The sequence below is a fragment of the Leptinotarsa decemlineata genome, unplaced genomic scaffold (assembly GCF_025532065.1).
Source record: "Leptinotarsa decemlineata unplaced genomic scaffold, Ldec_3_MD MMD2_P_RNA_scaffold_14, whole genome shotgun sequence".
Classification (NCBI taxonomy): domain Eukaryota; kingdom Metazoa; phylum Arthropoda; class Insecta; order Coleoptera; family Chrysomelidae; genus Leptinotarsa; species Leptinotarsa decemlineata.
The window spans coordinates 12,138,352-12,160,670 of record NW_027412528.1 but is presented as its reverse complement, the minus strand read 5'-3'; the positions used below and the strand labels follow the sequence as shown (position 1 = coordinate 12,160,670).

General features: G+C 34.6%; 2 protein-coding genes across 3 annotated transcripts in view; both read right to left on the bottom strand.

The window, feature by feature from the left end:
* Positions 1-1,838: 1,838 nt before the first annotated feature.
* Positions 1,839-22,319, bottom strand: part of mal (molybdenum cofactor sulfurase) — an 83,300-nt gene continuing 62,819 nt past the window's right edge. For both annotated transcript variants that reach the window (XM_074179381.1, XM_074179384.1), the window contains 3 exons: positions 19,108-19,290; positions 18,302-18,519; positions 1,839-2,057 (listed from right to left, as the gene is read on the bottom strand). In XM_074179381.1, coding sequence (XP_074035482.1) covers positions 1,851-2,057; positions 18,302-18,519; positions 19,108-19,290 — 608 coding nt within the window. In that variant the 3' untranslated portion in view covers positions 1,839-1,850. The remainder of the gene's footprint in view (positions 2,058-18,301; positions 18,520-19,107; positions 19,291-22,319) is intronic.
* Positions 4,966-8,338, bottom strand: LOC141484370 (uncharacterized). Its single transcript, XM_074179420.1, has 2 exons — positions 6,834-8,338; positions 4,966-6,661 (listed from the first exon to the last, which is right to left on the bottom strand). The coding sequence occupies exons 1-2, from the start codon at positions 6,886-6,888 to the stop codon at positions 6,339-6,341; spliced, it is 378 nt and encodes a 125-aa protein (XP_074035521.1). The 5' UTR covers positions 6,889-8,338; the 3' UTR covers positions 4,966-6,338.

Sequence of the window (22,319 nt, the reverse complement as noted above, 5' to 3'; positions counted from 1 at the left end):
CTTCCAGTCTTCTGCAGAAACAGTTCGAATAGCTTCTTGTAGGTGATGTTGCACGTCCACTAATTCAAATGTTCTGTTTTCTCGTGCCACATATCCTTTTACTTGCGCCCAGATTAATTCTATTGGGTTTAATTCGCAGTGGTATGGTGGTAACCTTAAAACTGTAATTCCACGACTTAACGCCATTTCATCCACTGCGAATTTTTTATATTTGTCTGTGTGTAATTTTGTTAGCTGAAGTAGTTCTGCCTTTAAATTATCTTTGTTATATTGGATGTTCTTATTAGTTAACGATTCTTGAATTGCTGCTTTTTTCCATGATTGTTTCGGTAATGGTTCTAAATGTCGACTATGGTATGGGGCATTGTCCATGACGATGACAGACCCAGGTTCCACAAGTTGAATGATGCCTTCAAACCATTTTTCAAACATCTCTTCGTGATAGTCGCCTGTTTTCTTAGATTTAAATATTAATTCACCATTTGGTAAAAATCCACTGTCGCTTCCTATATGCGTAACTATCAGACGACTACCTTTTCCAGATGGCTGTTTTAACCCAACTGACAAACCTTCAATAAAGGCTTGTCGTGCACTTGTTATATTACCATCCTGCCATACTTTTTTGACCGTATGTCCTTGGTTAACCCATATCTCGTCCATGAAGTACAATTTTTTTTGAGCTTCCGAAATTCGTCAATTTCTCTTAGATAGTTTCTTCTCCATGCTATTATTTCTTGACGTTCAATGAGAATGCTTTTCCTGTCAACTTTTCCGTACGTAAATTTCATTTCGTGTACAAGTTTCCTAAAAGTTTCTTTACCCATTTTTGGGACCAATTCATGATCGCTAAGTGCCTCCAGAACTGTTTGTAGTGTGGGCAGCTCATTTCTGAAAAAGAAACTGTGAATAGTTCTGCGTATACTGGTTTTGGTTTCTTCATCAACTGTGATTTTTTTTCGTCCGCTACTAGTTTTTGGCGTTTGTACGTCCCCATGAATTTCTGCTTCTCTTAGTATTTTGTAAATCGATGATTTTGGTACACCGGTATAATCAGAGCACATATCAACTAATTTATCTTTTGTAATTGTGGAACATAATGATGTAGAAATGCCCGGTTGGTTATTCGGAGGTACACACGTAGAATTACAGCACATATGCACAAAGTCATCTTTTGGTGGCTGATGATCTCTTTCAAGACAGTGAAATACTCGCAGTACAATTTGTTTTTCTCTTACTGACCGAGACTCCGACCGTTTCACCTTTTTCGACGTGGAAGGCCCGACCATGTCATCCATTTTTTGAGTAGTTTGAGAACGGTGTAGAAATATAATTATGTAACGCTTAAACACTTATTAGCACTATTATTTTCACCAATTGTTATCACAACACGTCGATTGCTGACTAACTTAACTGAAAAACGTACAATTCACGCTGTAATAAATATCTAACACTATACAGAAAATAATGAATTTTAACTGATAAGTAATCAGGAAATGTATAAGTATTACTCATTACAAGATCATTACTGACTTTTGTCATAAATAATACCTTTTAATCGTACTAGTATTGTGTATTATCTATAATTTGCCACAACCTACAACTCTACTGCTTACTATATTTTGATTCTGCTATAAACTGGTAACGTAAAATTTAGATATGATAACGCGCTTTACTCTCAATCATTATTGGTTTTACTATAAATATTAATCTCTCCCAAGATACCTACGCAATAGGGTCTGGTGAACGTCTGCCGGAAAACATTTACTTCCTTGCCTAATACCACGCTGGGTATATAACATATCAAGCTTATAAATTACAAAGGATCGAAGAAAACAATCTTATGTTTTACACTATAATCTTTCATTTGCGTGATTAGCTACAATTATACTTTTCATTTCAACATCGGATTCTCGTTCTGCATTAACTTGGTTGACATATATTCCAAAATTAATTTTTCCTTTGAACTCTCTTGATAAGGTGAGTAATGGTTCTTTAGATATACACCCTGTTTCTTGGTCTATGCAGATCATCTGACATCTGGTACATTTGCCGAGAGACTGAAAAAAAGTATACGAAGAATCAATTTGATACTTCCATACAATTTAGGGAAAGAGGTATTCCAGTGTTCAAGGTTCAAGGTGATATACTGCAATCAATTTGATATTATCAGTGCCAATAATGATAATATCAAATTGATATACATCAAAAAACGAATTATACTACAAATTATAATGTTTTGATTTGAATAGGCTGGATAAAGAAAATGGATAGTCTTTAAAAACGTGATCAGATGATAAGTACATAATTATTTTTATATGCAAAATTTTATAAATTCATGTTACTGACAAATTAGATTTTTTTTCAAAAACCTAATTCATTTTCTACATTTGTATTTATTTTGAAATTCAATATGCTGATTATTTTTTAGATCTGTAGAAGGTAACAATCTTAATTAAAAAACTATCTCAAATATACATTGTCCTTGTCAAAATAAATTATTCAAACAAAATTAGTTTTCACGATATTTCAATTATCATAGATAATATATTATTGTAAAATTATATTAATACCCCCAGTTCGACGCCTATAGATACTATCTCCAACGCAATATGACAAAAAACGTCGGCCGCCTGTTTTGACGCTGTTTGTCGCTCGTTTGTAGCTAGTTAGTGGCGTCCTCTAGGGGCATAATAATAATAATAATAATAATAATAATGTTTTTATTCCTTTGAAATGATCATTCAACAATGATTTAGGAAACGTCAAGGAAAAAAACATGTAGATCTATAATAAGGAGTTAATAAATAACATAAGAGATTACAGTACATTGATCAAAATTATTTGGAAGTAAACTCAAAATACTCATTGATAGAATAAAAACATCCCTCTAAAAGGTCTTCTTTAACTTTTCGTTTGAAAGTAGACATTAATGAGATACCCTTCATGTTTGAAGGGAGACCATTGAATTAAAAAATAATAATAATAATAATAATAATAATACGTTTATTATTTACCAAAATATTCACAACCAATATTAAGTTTCAATAAAAAAAACTAGGTAAATAAAAGGTGAGAGTTCAGTTTTCTCTCAACACCAGGAAGAGAGAAACTGGTTTTCCACTCAGACCCTTACTACAAACTTAACTTAAAACTAAAATATACCTACTGACTAGTACCAGTAAACAAGAAGAAGAAGACTAGAAAAAAGCAAGAGAAAAAAAAGATAAAAGAGAGAGATAAAAGATAGGAAAGATAGGAACCCTTTTTATAATTTATTTTCACTTGTGAGGGCAGTGATTCCTTTAGGTCATGAAACCGCCAGGTTGCATGACGACGCTGTGAGAATTTTAGTTTATTGCTCTGAGTTAGGAGATATTTTCAATTATATTTAATTTTTGCAGTTCACGCAAACATACAGTCATGGCTTTTTTCAAAGAGAAACACGACCTACTGTAGTCGGTTATCTTGTATGTATTCATGTAACTAGCAATATTATATGAAAAACTACGTTTGAAAATTTCCTTTCTATGGCGAGGAATGGTGATAAAAAAAATTTGGCGAGTATTTCTATCATGTATGACTTTTCTATATATGACTTTATCATGGAGATAGATGGGTTGTTTGTATTTCAAAAGTTTGTAGAAGTAGCAAAGAATATGTAATTTACGCCTGTTGGACATATTGGGCCATTCAATTTCTCTAATTTTATGGGAAATCCTCTGCCTGCTTTTTATGCCAAAAATAAGTCTCAAACAGCAGTTCTGGATTTTCTGGATACGCTGACTATCCATGCCATCTAAACATGGCCCATATACAATATCACAATAGTTAAATTGGGAAAGCATTAATGAATCACACATCATTTTTTTTACATTTTGGCTTAAATAGTGTCTATGTGGGTAAATCATCTTCAAGCTAGTGTAACTTCTTTTCAACATAATATTAACCTGTTCTTTGAATCTCAATTTTTGATCTAGTATCAAACCCAAGTTCTTTGCTTTCTCACTAAAAAGTATTGTGTCATTTCCCATCCTCAGTATAATATTATTGAGATTATCATTTCTGACATTGTCATTACAGAACAAAATAGCACATGACTTTTGAGGATTTATTATGAGTAGATGTTTATCGCATATGTCTTTTAAAGATTGTACGTCAATATTTATTCATCTGTTAGTTTGCATGACATTATCTGGTTCAAAGGTTTTATATATCTGTGTATCATCAGCGTACATGTGGTAGTTACAGTGCTGCAAAGCCTCATGAAATGTTGCAGTAAATAAGGTGAACAGAAGTGGACCCAAAATACTACCCTGAGGAACACCGCATGATACATGAGCAAAATTAGAAGTTTTATCATTCAGAGTAACACGTTGAAGTCTATTTGATAAATATGAAGTAATAAGTTTGCAAGCATTTTGGCGAAACTTTAAGTAGTGAAGTTTAGATAGGAGAATTCTGTGGTTTATCAAATCAAATGCTTTCGAAAAGTCAAGTAGGATGAGTACAGTTGCTTTATTTTCATCAATACCTTTGATAATGTCATCCGTTATATTTGCAAGTGCACTCACACAACTGTAACCAGGTTTGAACCCCGATTGCTTTCGAGGTAGACTGTTTAGACTGTTCAACAAAGATTCGTATTTGTATTTCTATAACTTTTTCTAGAACTTTGGACAGAGTAGGAAGAATACTGATTGATCTGAGGTGATTGAAGTCTTTTGGTTGGGTCACCTTCGGTAAGGCAACTATGTTGGCCATTTTTCAGGCAGAGGGAAAATAAGACTTAAAAATACATTCATTTATTATATGTGTTATATATGGAATTATAGTAGGGCAGCAAAAGTGTAAAAATGTGATATTGACACGATCAGTACCAAAAGCTTCAGAGCTGATATTGTAAATCACATTCGAAACCGTTGTTTCGCTAATATATTCGAACGAGAAGTAGCCATTGATGCCATTGATGCCATTATTTAAGTTTTCAGAATAGAAATCAATTAAATTTTCATTATGATTCATGTTTTTCGAAATATTCGTAAAATGATTATTCAGTTGGTTAACGTCGCTGAGATGCTTTGGTATTTCCCTATTTTTGTTTTTGCAGATGTTTAGTTTCTTAAGTTCACTCCATTTTTCCTTTGACGAACAATTTGTACATTTAAATTTCAAAAATGCCTTTTTTTCAGATTTTATTGCGCAAGTAATATACTTCCTCAATTGTTTGTAGTAGTCCCAGTGATGGGTTTGTTTAGTGAATTTGAATTTTTTTAATGCCTTATCTCTTAGTTGTTGCATATATTTTATATTATCAGTTCTCCAGGGAGAGTATTTATAATTTTTCCTTTGTCGTACTTTTCTAACAGGTGCATGTGCTTCGAATAGAAGTAAGATTTGTTCTGTGAAAAACTGCACTTTATCATCAATGTTATCGATTTCGAAGATTGATTGCCATGGAATTGCTTCCAAATCTTTATGGAAATACCCAGGACATCATAATTTTAATTTTCCACCTGAGCAGAAAAACCATTGAAATCACTATGAAAAGACCGAACATTTAAGTGGGCGAATTTCAGGCTCATCTAAACAGATACAGTTATTAGTAGAATAAACGTGTAATGAGGAGAGAAAAAAATATTTAGGACTGAAGAGAAAGTGTTAGGATAAAAGGGCAGAAGGACCAAGACAGAAAATCGGAATGTAGCAAATTTATAGTGGGAGAGAGGTAACAAGAGGCAAGTAAGAAGGAGAAAACGAGAAAAAAAATTGTGTCATGTATACTCAGATAGAATTACATAATAAAAAATTAATGCAATTAAATTCAAGTACATAAGCCGCTGCATGTAACCACCCTGTGGAATATTCGATTACCTACATTTTGACATAAACTCAGAGTGCATACTACTATTTTCACAAATCAAAAATAACGTAAAGTATCAAGTAAAATTAGTAGTAAAAAACAAATCGTCGCCTGAGTGTAAAAACTGGGTAACTCATTTTGCACTGTTCTGAGTTATTGTTAAAAACATAATTCTGTTGGTTTTATAAATGATCTGGAAGCAATTGATTCCAATGAAATGACTCAATTTTTTTTGTAGGTTTTATTATTGCTTATAGAGTACATGAACAGGGACAAATAAATAATAAAAACAAAAACAATCTCATTTTTTTACGAAAAAACAAAAGTTACCCACTTGTTGCACTGGAAATTATATTTTGAACCTTAATGAAATTATGCCAATATATCAGAGATAACCAAAATATTTCTAACATAAAGTTGATATTAAATCCATTGGGCAGATGAATTTGGTTAAATCCCTAAAAAATAAACAGTAATCTTAATCTTCCTCTTCCTCATCCGTTCTCCTATGTGGCAGGTTGTAGTGAAAATCAAAATAGTCACGGCTTAATGCCGGTGGATTCATAGAAAACAACGACATTAAGTCATTATATTTGACCTCAGTTATAGGATGACCTCGAGGATAGCAAGGCATCAAACTGATCATTTGGTGATCTCTCTTCTGTTTGTTTTCGACAGACACTTCTGGAAATTCTCTGTGAGTCGATTCTGATTCGGAAAAATTGTCTAGTTCCGACCTAAATTCATTGTGGTACAACCTAGTGCTCATAGACTCCGGCCCTATGATGTTGTCACCCAGACCTAAAAAAAAAATTAAAACGGTTAAGTATTCACATCAAATACACGAAAGTTGCAAAATTACTCAAATCTGAAATAACATGTAAAAAGTAGGTATCTCAACATAATTCCATAACCTAACTTTATGAAAACATTATAAAAATTGTTACTGTTTCAAATTTTAACACTTGCTTACCTTTTCCTTGGTTCATGGTCACCATACTCAGAATTTTAGACGCTCTGGATGTCATTTTTACTCTAAGGAACGCGTTACCGGTCTAACCTACGAATGTCAATACCTGAACTGAAGAACTGAACCTAAACAATTCACGCTATAAGTGGGCATCTTCAGTTCTATACTTTCGAAACCATAAATGCAGCCCTGCAAAATTTGTAATAACTAGGTATCTCCAGTTACATACTTCTAACAGAAAAGACAACGAATATTTTTAAGGTTTGTTTGGTGCAATAAGCTGCTATCTTGAGTTATCTACTTTTTGCACTATAAACGATCTCCTGAGCGTTCTGAAAAAAATAGATGTCTTCAGTTACCCATTTATGACATGACAACGAGCACGTATTTTATTTTATCCACTTTTTACAGTGTCTACTAGATGTCGTTACATTACTTTGACAAGTTACCTATTTATTACAATAAATTCGGCTTGTTCTCGACTATATGCAATCGTGGAGAACTAGAAATTGCAAAATTTGGAGTTACCTAATACTTACATTCAGGCGACGAAATGTAATCTTCAAAAAACAAACTAAAGACAATCTACTGAATAGTGTCTAAGAAACTTAATGAATCGGCGCGAACAGTGGCACCATTATACTTAACATAAATTGAGCCATTTCTGAACCAAACATTTTTCTCATCAAACTTTTTCACTGCTTTGTCCAAAATATCAAGTTTCAACCTAGTTAAGTCCTCTTTTATGATTATCCCTGTATTCTTGAGATATTTTCTGTTCCTCACAATAGCTGTCCGTGTCTTATCGTTGAAAAACCGTACCAATACAGCTGAAGATCGTGATTTACTGATGTTGATGTTTTTTTGGGGGAACTCGTAAATCTTCTCGATATCAGTTAGTTTAATATTTTTGAGATTAAGATTCTCATTCAAGATACGAATAATCTTTTTAGATAGATCCTCGCCTTTTTCTTCTTCAACCCCGAAAATTCTTATGTTGAGATTTCTGGAGAACTGTTCTTGTTTGTCGAGCAGTGTTTCCATTTCCAAATATTTAGTTTTCAAGGTACATACCTCATTTTTTAGCTAGAGGATTTCCTTTGCCTGCATGTCCAGTCGTTTTTCCAGTTTTTCTTCGAATTTACTGGATAGCTTGTTAGCTATATCTTGCAAAATTCTTCGTTGAAAATGCTGCGTATCTGTTCACTGATGAGTGACTTGATTTCATCCATATCTTTTTTGGTAAGCGGCAATTCGATACTAGGTATGTTATTATTCGTTTTGACAGAACAATAAAGTTGTTACTACAGTTTGGAATGTCGTTGAGAGTTTATTTTAAATAATTTGAAATCACACAGCGGGCTACACTGATACGAACCGCTCTACTCGACTGACATTGCCTGACTTTGGAGCTTGGAGCCTACTAGAGAGGGTGATTTTTGAAACAATCTTGTACGATGTTGCTGCAGTTTAATTAGATTTCCATTTCTTGTTGGGTAATTGTGACATTGTAATAAATGACCGTCGGGTCTGAATTGGCGATCCCTATATAAGTACTACTATGAATATATAATAATCATCTCAGTATTTACTCGCACCAGAAAAATTCACCCCCCTGTATATGGGATCGTTCAGCCAAAGGTATTTATTTTCTTAATTTAGTTTGGTAGCGTGAGAGTTGCTGCCACCAGATCAGAAAAAGTTTGAAATCCGTCCTGATCACACGGATTGAGAATTAGTAGGCAACTTGATCAAAAGTTGACTTTTTCCTACCTTCTAATCTTCGTGGAGAAATGGCTTGGTTATGCCACCAATTATATCCTCAGAGACTGGATTCGGCCACGGCTTAAATGCGTGGTCTTTTAGGGGTTTGAGGAAATGAAATAATATTAGCAAAGTTTTCACAAACCAACTTTAATTAATGAGTAAAGTTGGCAGAATAATCGGATTAACAATAGAAAAAAATTAAATGAACAAAACTAATACTGAACGTTATTTACACTATATAAAAGAAAAAGAAATAAATAATTATAACCATGAACAAACTATGGGTAAACTACTAAAACAAACTGACAGGAGTATTCCTTTGAAAATTGAGGTAAGTTCACTCAGGGCATAGATATGCCTTGCCTGAATTCTACTAGCTATGCTATAAAATCAAATAAAATACAACTCTGAGAAGTTATCAAGAGACCCACTTAATCGCTCCTCTCTGTATAACGTACGAAATTACTATGACCTATAATAATCTAATAAAATGAAAAGGGAACCCGATTCGTAGCTATATTATTATGGTAAATGTTCAGTAATACTCTAGGTGCCAAGTCGAAAATATAGTCCACATAAGCATGCAATAACATCTACACTATATATTAGAATTGTTTAAAATACGCTCACCAAAATTATCGTAGACGGACTCCCCTGAAAACTCCAACGAAAGCCACTATTTCCCCAAAAACTCTTAACAGAAACTCGGAAAAATCTCTAAATCACTAAATTGAATAAACCCGCGAATACTACCAAAACCCAATTAGTGTCACTTCTCTAAACAGTGACTTGAAATATCTCAATATTTCAATTCACTCAAAATTTCCTCTAGAATTTCCAGCTACCGTAGGAAATTCAACTGGATTCACCAAATCTCCGCGCACCACTGACTTAAATCTTTCCAAAAAAAAACCTCACCACCTTTACTGTGTTAGGGGATGTAAGTAATGTTATCTCAAAAAATTCTAACCAATCAGAAAGTTTGAAATTGTTTCTTAGACTGGTACTCTTTTCGCCACCTCATGGTCCGGCGAATAAGTCCTCAAGAATTCACGTCTAGTTCCCGACATTTCTAATGTCGTGAGTCTACTACTGATATATAGATGTCACTACAAGGGTCATTTTTGGATAATTTCTTTGCTGTCTCGAATAAAACATATGTAGATTAGCCACTTGGGTGGCTTCATTTTATCTTGTCGTTAAATTTAGAGCTCATAAGATAAATTGCGATATTTATTATACGTTTGAGTGTTTTCTGACTTTTATTCTAAATGGGGTATACAGACTGGATGACATATTTTCGACCCTTAACGAAAGATAATGAAATGAATTATGGGGTTGAATGTTACAAAATATCGAATTTCTTAGTATCAAGCAGTTAATTTTAACGACTTTTTTTCTTTAAATGGCTTGGTTCTGTTGGCCTTAAGGTTATTTCTGAAAGATGATAAGGTTCCCTTTTCATACGAAAACACATGTGTTTTGGTATCTAAAATTCAACTAAAAATATAATAAATCCAACTTATTACAACATTTTGAATTAGTTTCAAACTCAGACTCCTTCTTTTTTACGAAAAGTAGACAATTATAAATTTCACTAGTTCGGACTTCCATTGTCTACTATATAAAATGATTTGAAATCCCTGAAACAACTAAAAAAGAAGAATTGAAAATGAATAGCTGAAAATAACAATTATATTAAGCTATATTGGTGAAACTAAGAGGCCATTGAATGTTCGCATTGCCGAGCACAAGAAACACACACAGCGAGGGGAAACCAGCAAATCAGAAATAGCAGACCATGTTTGGACCCATTAACACAACATCGAGTGGTCCCAAGCTGAGATCTTGCACAGAGAGGAACATTGGTTTAGGAGAAAACTCAAGGAAGTCGCATACATGTTGTCCAACACCGTATTCAGTCAGGCCAGCGTAGAAATACGCAACATATAGAAACCCATCATCAAGCGAAAAATGGCCAACTCCCGCCAAACGGTCATCTCCCACGGAACCAGTGAAGCGGAAAATGGAAAGCGGGGATGAGTGAAAGTACTCGAACGACCTATAAATAGTCATCTCTCGGAGGAATCAGTCCAGTCATCACCCGAAGACGTTTGTAGATACTAACAATCGAAACGTCGTGAACTAACGCGACTTGGAATCTCTCCACTTTTCATTTTTATTTTCTTTTTTCATTTCTTTATTTTTTTATTTATTCAATTGTTCTACTTTTACTTGTATTTTATTTCATTATTTCATTTCAGGTTTATTTTGGTTAATATAATTGTTATTTTCAGCTATTCATTTTTAATTCTTCTTTTTTAGTTGTTTCGGGGATATAGTAGACAATGGCAGTCCGAACTAGTGAAATTCATCATGAAACATTAGCAGTCACTTTCAAACTAGACAATTATAAATGTATATAGACGGTAGCGTTGAATTTTTCTTCCCTAAAAATCTGTGTGTCGAAGACCATACAACATACGTATTATCCTTTTTTGAGAGATGAATGCTCGACTGATGTTAATCCCTTCTCCCCACAAAAGCACATTGTAAGATATAAAAACCATCACATAGTAAATGTTCAACAAATGCTGTCCGGTAGACGGACAGAAAAGTGTCGAGAGATCTTAATTCTCTATGTGTCTAAACAGAACAGCAATTTATATCAGAATTTCCTCTCAACTAGAGGTATCAGGTATTTTATTGCGTGACACTTATGTCGTAGTGAAAACTTGCAAGAAAATTTATTTCTCGATACCTGAGATATCTATAATGATATAAATCTCTAGTATAAACGTACCTTTAGCTACGCTATCCACAAAAACCTCATATCAACGTTTTTTCAACCTTCCCAAGTGTATGATCATCGGCAGGATGCAATACATTTATTTGTTTAGTCTAAGTAAATTTTAACATGACCACAACGACGCTCGAAGGTCCGACAGTCATAAAGTAACTCATCGCTTTTTCAACTGGAAAAATATCGACACCGAAGAAACGGGTGATCGACCTCGATCTCAATGAATAAAATATTATTTTATGTTACTCTCACGATGGCCGTTATTACACTACTCCTCCGTTCGTAAAAGTTCTGGGCACACAGTGACATAACTTTTCAATCAAATAAAGCAAAAATATGATAACCAAAATAAAAATTCGTAATGTATCCTAATGCTAACAAAAATTCTGTCACTTTTTGGCGAACAAAGGTTTCGCGTCTGATCCGCGCACTGCACTCGCGAACAGTCGCGTTTGTGCGTGATTCACTTCTGCAGTCAGCGAGGCTCCCTTGCCTGCTGTAACCTGATGTGGTGTGGTGTGATGCGGGAAGTAACCTTTTTCACGAGTCCGGGAAGTCCCAGGACTTTCCGCAACTCTGCTACTCTGGAACGCTGCTACTACTAGACTCGAGAGTTGGCGAATATAAGCTTCGCAACCCTCATCAAATGGTGCTTACATTAATTTTCACATGATTCTCGCTAAAATTTTTCCCGCGCACTGGCGACAAATTCAGTCCATCGTACTGTGCCTATGGCTTGGGCACCACAGCTCGCGACAGCCGGTCCTCTGTACTTGGCCCAATGCGTTGGCCACGGTTCATACAAGTTTCCGAAGAGCCAACTTGCTCTTGGGGATACTAACTTGGGGATGATCCTTACTGTCTCTGCAAAATAACTGTGGAGGTTCTCCAAATTTGGCAGTAAACAAGCAAGTCGTTGTTGTTGAAGGATGCTGCTGACAAATTAGAAAAATTGCGGAACTCACGTCTGCCGAAATTATTTTTGTATAAGGGCAATTTGGCTACAAAAGCAGCAATGACATTTTTTGTTATAATCAAATTCAAGTCGTCACCTTGAAGTTTGAGATTGACATCATTAAATAATTTATACAGGTCTGTCAAGTACGCAATATCTTCTTTGAAGTGATGAGGTTGTCGTACAATAATTTGTCTTTGTTTTCCAAGAACTCTATTACAGAGTCAAATAGATTGTAAAATCGAGTCAGACAGTTACCTATTGAGATAACCAACGCACTTCTGTGTGAAATAGCAATCATTTGAAATCTCCATCATTAGCAACCAAAGCTGATTAAATAATTGTCATTCAAAGAGCTGTTTCGGATTTTACTGACTGCTTTGATGTGTTGATGTGCTTTGATGTGATGTGTGATCTCTCCAAAGCTTTTGATTGTGTTTCACACGAACTTTTAATAGAAAAACTTACATTCTATGGCATTAGAGGCACGCCGTTGAACCTGTTCAAGTCTTACTTAGAAGGTAGACAACAGTTTGTCCATCTTAACAACAGTTCTGATTCAGAACTGAAAATCATAAAACATGGAGTACCGCAAGGTTCTGTTCTTGGACCCCTGTTGTTTATCATCTATATTAATGACCTATGTTTTCATATGAGGACGAAATGTCAAATTGTCCTATTTGCGGATGATACCTCTTTCATCAGTTCAAACAGCAACATTTCACGTCTTCTTGATAATGCTGAAACCTTGATGACTAAAGCGGAAGCTTGGTTCTCTGCCAATAACCTTCGACTGAATAAAGGGAAGACAAAAAACCTCATAATTTCCTGTAATAATCAGATCACGTTAGGTAAGCATTGTAAATTGCTTGGGGTTGTTTTAGATGATCGTTTGAACTGGACCCCTCATATAGATATATTGAATAAGAGACTATCCAGTCTCTTATTTTTGCTTAGACAGCTCAGGTACTGCCTCAATTCGAGCATGTTAAAAAATGTTTATTTTGGATTATTTCATTCTGTGATCAGCTATGGTGCGATTCTGTGGGGTAATGCTGTTGATTCCTCAAAAATATTCAGGTTACAAAAACGCGCAATAAGACTATTAGCTGGGGCTAGGTATAGAGACCACTGTCAACCACTGTTCAAAACAATGAGGATTCTACCACTCCCTTGTCTGTATATATACCAAAATTTACTAGAAATCCATTCAGAAAGGCAGAATATACAAAAAGTTTCTGGCCTGCATCATTACACTACTGATGATTTAGTATTGCCACGTTACAGGTTGTCCAAATCTGAGAAAAATTCATTAGATTTTAAACTATATAATAAATTGCCCTGCGAATTTAGATCCATGAACGAGAAATTGTTCAAAATTAATGTAAAAAATTATCTTCTCGAACATTGTTTTTATTCTAGAGACGAGTTTATTCAGACAAAAATTCAATTTTGACGTGTATTACCCAATTTATGTGATTGTGATATATTTTATATTGTATACCTGAAGACTTTCAGATAATGTTATTATATATTCATTCAATATGATATATTAATTGTGATTGACTTGCTATAAACCATATCATGTATGAGTTACATAGTTAAATAAATATCTATCTATCTATCTCTACATTGCAGTGATTGAGAGAGGCGCTCACTCAAATTTTTCGCAACCAAATGTTGCCTATGAATAACGCAATGTACAGTGAGCACATCTGAAATTTTATTTTTCAAGTACGCTATGAAGCCTTTGTGACGTCCTGTCATAGCCGGAGCGCCATCCGTAGCAGCCGATATAATATTCTTCAGTGGAATTGCCTTCTCAACACAACATTTTTTTAGAGTATTATATATGGTTTATCCTTTTGTATCCGTCTTTAGATTTCTGGCAAATAGTAGTTCCTGATATATTTTCTTATTTTCAATAAACCTCACGTACGACAACAACAATGCTTCATTGGTTGGTAAAGTGGAGTCATCTAACTGAATTTAAAAGTCTTCAGATGATTGCACAATGACTCTTCAATGTTTTCAGCCATCTTATCAATTCGTCTTTGCACGGTACTATTACTCAAAGGAATTTTTTGGATATCTGCCGCTGGTTTATGGAGCACAGTAGTAATTACTTCTTTTATTGCCGGTAAAATTAAATCCATTCCAATAGTGTGAGCTTTACCTGTTTGAGCAATTAGCAAGGAGATATTGTAGGAAGCTTGGAGTCTGTCGTCGTCTTGCTTAGAAGCCGCCGAAAAAAGTTTTAACACAGTCGGCTGAGCTGAGTGTTTTTTTTCCAGTTCCTAACAATAAGTCACACTTTTATCTGAAAGCATTTTATTCAAATGGTCTTGTAGCCTTGAGGGTTTCATCGCTTCATACGGAAATGTTTTTGGACAAAGAAGGAACACAGGCGAAGATGGATTTGTGGGATTTTCAATAAATCCATATTTTATATATTCAGCGCTATACTGCCGTTTCTTCTTATTTGCTTCCGACATAATTTTGTCTTCAAAATGCCGAAGTAAAGAATCGAGTATTAAAAACTTGCTAATGACAACACTCACAGTATTCACCACCACACGAACAGCACTTTACCTGGATAGTCGCTAACTAAATTCCCTTGTTTTTATAATATCGTCGAATGACATTACTGGCTCAGAAGGTCATCCTCTTTCCGTTCAGGTTTGGAGTCCAGCTCCCCTACCCTTTTGACTGAACATTACTGGCTGGATGGCGCGCGCGCTTTTATATGAGGCAGCGGGCGGGCCTAGTACTTTCGAGAATGGAGACTAGAAACTTCTCGCTTCGCATTGAAGCTTAACGCCATCTATTGTACAGTTTGACAACTATCGGACAGAAAATAGTTACTGTCTAGTCCCCTAGATGACGTCACACGAGAAAACGCGCGTTAAGCGTGAAGGAGCGGTTGAGTTTGTGTTGAAAGCAAAAACATTTTTAAATTAGCCATCGCCCCCCAATCTTCTCTGTGCCCTTCACTGCCCCCATATAGGCCTCCATCGCCCACAAGGGGGCGTTATCGCCCACTTTGAGAAATACTACTTATAGTTTGATTATTTTAATGGATATTTGAAGGGTTTTGATCATAAAAGCGGAGCCTGAGGTTCTAAGACCAATTTTTTCTCATAACCCTCATTTCGTTTTTCATTTCCTTGTTCAAACATGTGTATTGAAAAAAACTTATACAGGGTGATTCAAAAGTACTTTGACAAACTTCAGGAGGTGATTCCTCACAATATTCTAATATGAATTGTCTAAATAAATAAATGTCCGGAAACGCTTCGTTTCCAAGATACAGGATGTTGAAGTTTTATTTTTATTTTCGTTTTTTTCAAACAACTTTTGAAATACTGAACTTAATTTAACGAAACTTGGTAATAGGAGGTTTTTGAGGTGTCGAATTCGAACCTGATGTTCTTATTGCTCTTACTCGTATGGGGCGCCACCTACACGTCTTTTTCTTTTTTAAAGATTCATAACCTTTTTGGGCGTACTTCTAGCACATTTTTCAGTAAAAAAATCGATTCCTCTATCATGCCATCATCGTCACTTCATCCAGGTTTGGAGACCAGCTCACCTACCCTTTTGGCTGATTATTGGTCTTGAGAGGGACCAATAGGTTATTCCTCTATCATATCTACGTAAATAAGCAACCGTTTTCTAAATATTTGGACTTGAAAACTTCAAGTCGATTATTTGATTATCGATGCATGTTGAAGTTATTACGAATATTTTGCATTTTTCACAAGAATGCTTCGGAAATAAATTTGACGTTTGTGAGTAGTTTTGGTAATTACATATTTTGTGACAGTTAGACGTTTTGTTGAAGTTTCCGTAAGTAGAAGTAGAAAACACTTATTTTGAAAAAATGGATTATTTAAACAATAATGCTCATTTAGCCGATTTGCATTTCGTTTATGGCCTTGCGGATGGCAATGCGCGCGAAGCAAGACGTATTTACCAGGAGCGATTTCCTAATCGAGTACTGCCTTCAGCTCCAATATTTGCTAGTCTCCACCGTCGTTTGGCAGAAACAGGTAGCTTTAAGAGGGCAGCTGATATTATTGGAAGACCACGAGCAGTCCGAACCCCAGAATTGAAAGAAGCTGTTTTAAACGCTCTCGAGGAGAATCCAGAAACAAGCACAAGAGTAATTGCTGAAGCTGTCAATTCTACTCAGTCCACAGTTTGGAAAATTATCCACGATCAACAGTTTTATCCATACCATATTCAAATGGTACAAGTTTTTTTGCCACGAGACTTTCCCCAACGCATTACTATGTGTCAATGATTTTTGAGAAAATTGGCAGGAAATCCTCAATATTCAAGATATGTACTCTTCACGGACGAGGCAAACTTCTCCCGAAATGCTATCACAAACTTTCATAACAACCATGTTTGGGCTCTCGAAAAGCCGCAAGCAGTTAGTGAAAGGCATTATCAGTATCAATTTTCTGTAAATGTATGGGCGGCAATAATTGATAATTACTTGATAGGTCCTTTCTTTCTTCCGCTCCGACTGAATGGCGCAACTTACAGACACTTTTTAGAAAATGAATTGTCGGGACTACTTCAGGATATACCATTAGAAATTCGTATCCGCATGTGGTGTATGCATGATGGGGCTCCGGCCCATTTTAGCGTTGTAGCCAGGGAATTCCTTAACACAGTCTATCCAAATCATGGATCGGTAGGGGTGTAGAAGAACCTAACTAGGCGTGGGCACCAAGGTCCCCAGATCTAAACCCGATAGATTTTTATTTTTGGGGACATTTTAAGTCACTAGTTCATAAGACTCCAGTAGTGAACGAGGAAGATCTAAGAAACCGAATAGCAGACGCCTGTGAAACAATAAGAAACACACCAATAATTTTTGAGCGGGTACGAGATTCAATGACTAGACGACTGACTGCCTGTATCTTCGCTGAAGGTGGACACTTCCAACAATTTATTTGAATACATATTCAAAATTTCCTGAAATAAAATGTTGACATTTCTTACAAATGTTATTAAAACAAATACTTATTATGCAACCTTGATACAAAAATAACTATTTCGCTTAAGGATGTCATAAAGGAACGTACCCAACAGTAATGACCTCTTCAAACGAGTAAAACGTCAAATTCATTTCCAAAGCATTCTTGTGAAAAATGCAGAATATTCGTAATAACTTCAACATGCATCGATTAATTATCAAATAATCGACTTGAAGTTTTCAAGTCCAAATATTTAGAAAACGGTTGCTTACAGCGACTAGTAACAAGGATAGCTTATTTACGTAGATATGATAGAGAAATCGATTTTTTTACTGAAAAATGTGCTAGAAGTACGGCCAAAAAAGTTATGAATCTTTAATAAAGAAAAAGACGTGTAGGTGGCGCCCCATACGAGTAAGAGCAATAAGAACATCAGGTTCGAATTTGACACCTCAAAAACCTCCTATTACCAAGTTTCGTTAATTTAAGTTCAGTATTTCAAAAGTTATTTGAAAAAAACGAAAATAAAAATGAAACTTCAACATCCTGTATCTTGGAAACGAAGCGTTTCCGGACATTTATTTATTTAGACAATTCATATTAGAATATTGTGAGGAATCACCTCCTGAAGTTTGTCAAAGTACTTTTGAATCACCCTGTATATCTGATTTTCACTACATATTCCTTGAAAAAAATGATATCCTGAATAGACAAGTTATATAATTCTGGAATTGAAATGAATTTTTCATTTCTTCATTTCTCATCTTGATAAAGGTGTAAAAAACTATTCATCTATGGATGATGCGTGAAAGTTAAACATTTCTGAATTCAAGTTCATGAAATTTGCTTTATAATTTTGGATTATGAACCTGATCTGCAACACTATTCCTGATATGCATTGCACAATCAAGTTAGAGCTATCAGGAGATAAGAATTGTTTTGTGACAGTTCTCACCTTAAATTGAACATCACCAATTAGAAATTCTGAGAGTTCGTTTTCTTCGAAAGCTTCCTCAAAATTTACTACAAAATTAGGTCGAAATCTTTGAATTGTGGATTTGAGGCTTTCGTTCAAGTTGCCTTCTGAGACGTGCCTGCGCAGCCACTCGACACTCTTGGAATTCAACATCAAATATTGTGCTTTATTGGCAAAGGAAAGCTGAGTAGATGAATCTGAAAATGAAATCATTTCGATTTATGAATATTTCAAAAACGACATCTTGTAAGTAAAACAAAATACAATTTTTTTCTAAATGTGATCAAAATTAATATTACAGAATTACAACAACAACTGAAATCTATAAAAACAAAAAAGTTATGCATTCATGCACACACATTTTATACACATACACATATAAAATTGATTTTTATATAATAGCATGAAAAGTCAAGACAAACTTATTCTTGTAAGAGACTATTCACAAATCTTGTCATACAAATTTAGGACATTTGAACAGACAAATCAGTAAAGAAAGAAATGAAATTGGTTTTTCACAGAAAGAATATATATATGGTGGGCCACCCTATATATTCCTCGTCGGAATGTCTTGTCTTGCATCATTGATATTACAGAAGAATTCCACTTCATTTTTTGAAACTTTCACTATGCCTAATTCGAATGACAAAATTGTATGATATGTTTTAAATTTTGTAGTCAAAAATATTTAAAAAATAAACAACTGAATATTTGTCTGGAAAAGTAAAAAATTTTCAATTAAAACCAGATGAAAATCAAGATAAGTGAATTGAGGAACAATTTACCTTCATCTTCATATTGTCGAAGCAATCTCAATCCATGCATTGCTAGAGCTTTTGAGAGCCACTCTGATACTTCATCACCACAATCCCATCCTACTACTTGTTCTCTACAAATTTTACTCTGGCAAAGATGAGCTTCTTTTTTATTCGTTGAATCATTAAGATCTATTTCGATATTGGGATATCCTACAAAAAACGGATCTGAATTATTTCAACAGACAGAAATTAATTTCCAAATTAAACACAACGTTTGTGAAGAAGTATACAGTAATAGAGTTATGATAACAATATTAACGATACAAAAATTTAAACATGAAATATAGTAGTTACAATTATGAGTAGTTGCATGGTATAATCGAAGTAACCGGTATAGTGCATAGTTAAAGCTGTCGGAGAACTAAAAGGGCAAAAAAACCAACACAGATAAATTAAGCCGCTGCCAACTATTCCACGTGGACTGAAGAATTGGCGGTTCGTATTGAATAATTTTTACTAACCGAGTTTCATGATTGGCTGGAGAGTCATAAAATTAAATTTGAAGTCATGTTACGGTGAAGAATAGAATGCGAGCCTTCGTGTTGACAATGTTCAGTTCAGGAACTGATCGCGATTTTAGTGTTGAAATTCGATATTGGTGCAGTTATAATTACTTAAAATTTCTGTTATCTGTTTAAAATGTGGCGTCCTTGGACAAGTACTAATAGTAATAACGAGTGTGACAACAACACATACTTTTTCCTATGTAGTGATTCCATTAGTGATTGTGAATAATGCGAAAAAAGAGATACCAGTGAGTAAGATTCGGATGCATTTAAATATTAAAACACAGAAAGTATGTTTCAACGTATATAAGAATCTACATCTCAAGTTCGGTTTCGAAGGAAACAAACTATTACAAGCAACATCAGATTTGACCGAAATTCCTTTCTCAACTGTACGAAAGATAGTCAAAAACAAACCTTATGAACACAAGACGCGATGTGATACGGGATTACCAAAACCTTTAGATGTTCATCTAATGAAATCATTGAAAAAAAAAACAATATACGACTGTTACAAAATCAATGAGATTTCTACAACTGAAATCATAAGGAAGAAATTGAATACTTCCGGCCATAACGTGAGCTGCTGTGACAAAACTCTTCAGAATTGGATAAAGAAACTAGGATTTAGATTCAAAATAATAAACAAACGTCAAGCAGTTATGGAAAGCAGAAGTATATTGGAATTGCGTAACAAATACTTAGAACAAATAACTAAATATAGGCAAGAACAACGGTAAATTTTATATTTAGACGAAACTTGGTATGACAATCACAACACAGTTACGAAAGGATGGACTGATGGTTCGAGAATGTGTACGTCTAACATGCCTGCAAACAAAGGATGGCGAGTAATCATTGCGGAGGAAGTAAAGGATGGGTTCCGAATTCTTTGAAATTATGTGGAAAAAACTTGAGGACTGCAATGTTGACATGGAACATAGAAGCTAATATTTTTGAGAAATGACTTGAAAACACATTGATCCCAAATTTGGAATAGTGTAATAGTTATTGATAAAGCTTCCTATTGTTCGCGACTGCTCATCAAAGTATGTTTCAGCAATACTCTCAAGAGAACTATTACACTATTCGCATCCACATATGCGATCAATTTTTCAAATCATTCCTCAAAAATATTAGCTTCCATGTTCTTATGGTAGTCATTATTGCAGTCCTCAATTTTTTTTCACATAATTTCAAAGAATTCAGAACCCATTCTTTACTTCCTCCGCAATGCACAATGATCAGTCACGATCCTTTGTTTGCAGCCATGTTAGGCGTACACATTCTCGAACCATCAGTCCACTCTTTCGTAACTATGTCGTGAGTGTCATACCAAGTTTTGTCAAAATAGAAAATTTGCCGTTTGTTAAGTGATTACACTATTTTTCTGCTTTCCATGACTGCTTGACGTTTGTTTTATTATTTTAAATCTGAATCTTAGTTTCTTCATCCAATTCTGAAGAGTTTTGTCACAGCAGCTCACGTTATGGCCGGAAGTATTCAACTTTTTCCTTATGATTTCAATTGTAGAGATCTTATTTCTTTTGTAACAGTTCTATACTATTTTTAGTGATTTCATTAGATGAACATCTAAAGGTTCTGGTAATCCCGTATCACATAACGTCTTGTGTTCATAAGGTTTGTTTTTGACTATTTTACGTACAGTTGAGAAAGGAATTTCGGTCGAATCTGATGTTGCTTGTGATAGTTTGTTTTCCTCGAAACCATGAACATGAAGTGCCATGAACATATCAAGAACAAATACCAACAGCTATTCCACAGATTCACCTCAGAAAGTTTTTCATACTATACAGGGTGTTCCTTGAACATATGCTAATATTCAAGGAGGTAATTCTTAGACCCATTTTAAGAAAAAAACTTCCTATGGACGTATGTCCTAAACGCCTTAACTTTTGAGATACAGGGTGGCAAAGTTTTCAAAAATAATCAGTTTTTTAATAATAACTGAGATAATTTTGTAGACATCTTTGGCATATTTGGTACATATGTTCCATGCCTCAAGGCGCATTTTCTGATGTACACAAATTTGTATTTTTTCAAACAGTGGCATCCCTACGGGTTTCGCATTGAATATTTTTGGGGAAAAAGTACTACGCCAATGCTTTCTTTTCAATATAAAATAATTTTCAAAATCCTCATTTATTTTTAAGAAAATTTGATCTCCTGGTATTTCTTTGTCCGACGCATGATTTTCACTCAAAAAAATAAAAATCGACAGAAAGTAAATTAAGAAATTAGATCAATTCTAAAATAAATGAGAGTCTGAAAATTGCTTCATAACGCATTGCCAATTCCCTAATAATATTTGAAAACATAATCTGCAAAAAAATTAATTTTTCACAAAAACGAGTTTTATTTTATTTTGTGACAGTAAGTCTAAACGAATAGCACAAATTTGTTAATTAGTAATAATACCAAAACTGATTGTAAAAATTGTTGGAAGTGGCCACCTGCACTTAGTATGCATGCTTCCGCCCTTCTACGCATGGAATTACGCACCCGTTCAAATATTCCCGGCGTATTTCGTATAGTTTCACACGAGGCAACTATTCGCTCTGTTAAATCTTCTAAAGTATTAACGGGAGTTTTATACACAAGAGTTTTAAGGTGACCCCGTAAAAAAAATCTAAACTGTTGAGATCGGGGGAT

What these genes read in the sequence shown, in the direction of transcription:
- LOC141484370 (XM_074179420.1), bottom strand. Translation starts at nt 6,888, where the DNA reads ATGACATCCAGAGCGTCTAAAATTCTGAGTATGGTGACCATGAACCAA. An exon ending in GACCATGAACCAAGGAAAAG is followed by an intron (nt 6,662 to 6,833) that starts GTAAGCAAGTGT and finishes TTTTTTTTTTAG; the next exon opens with GTCTGGGTGACAACATCATA.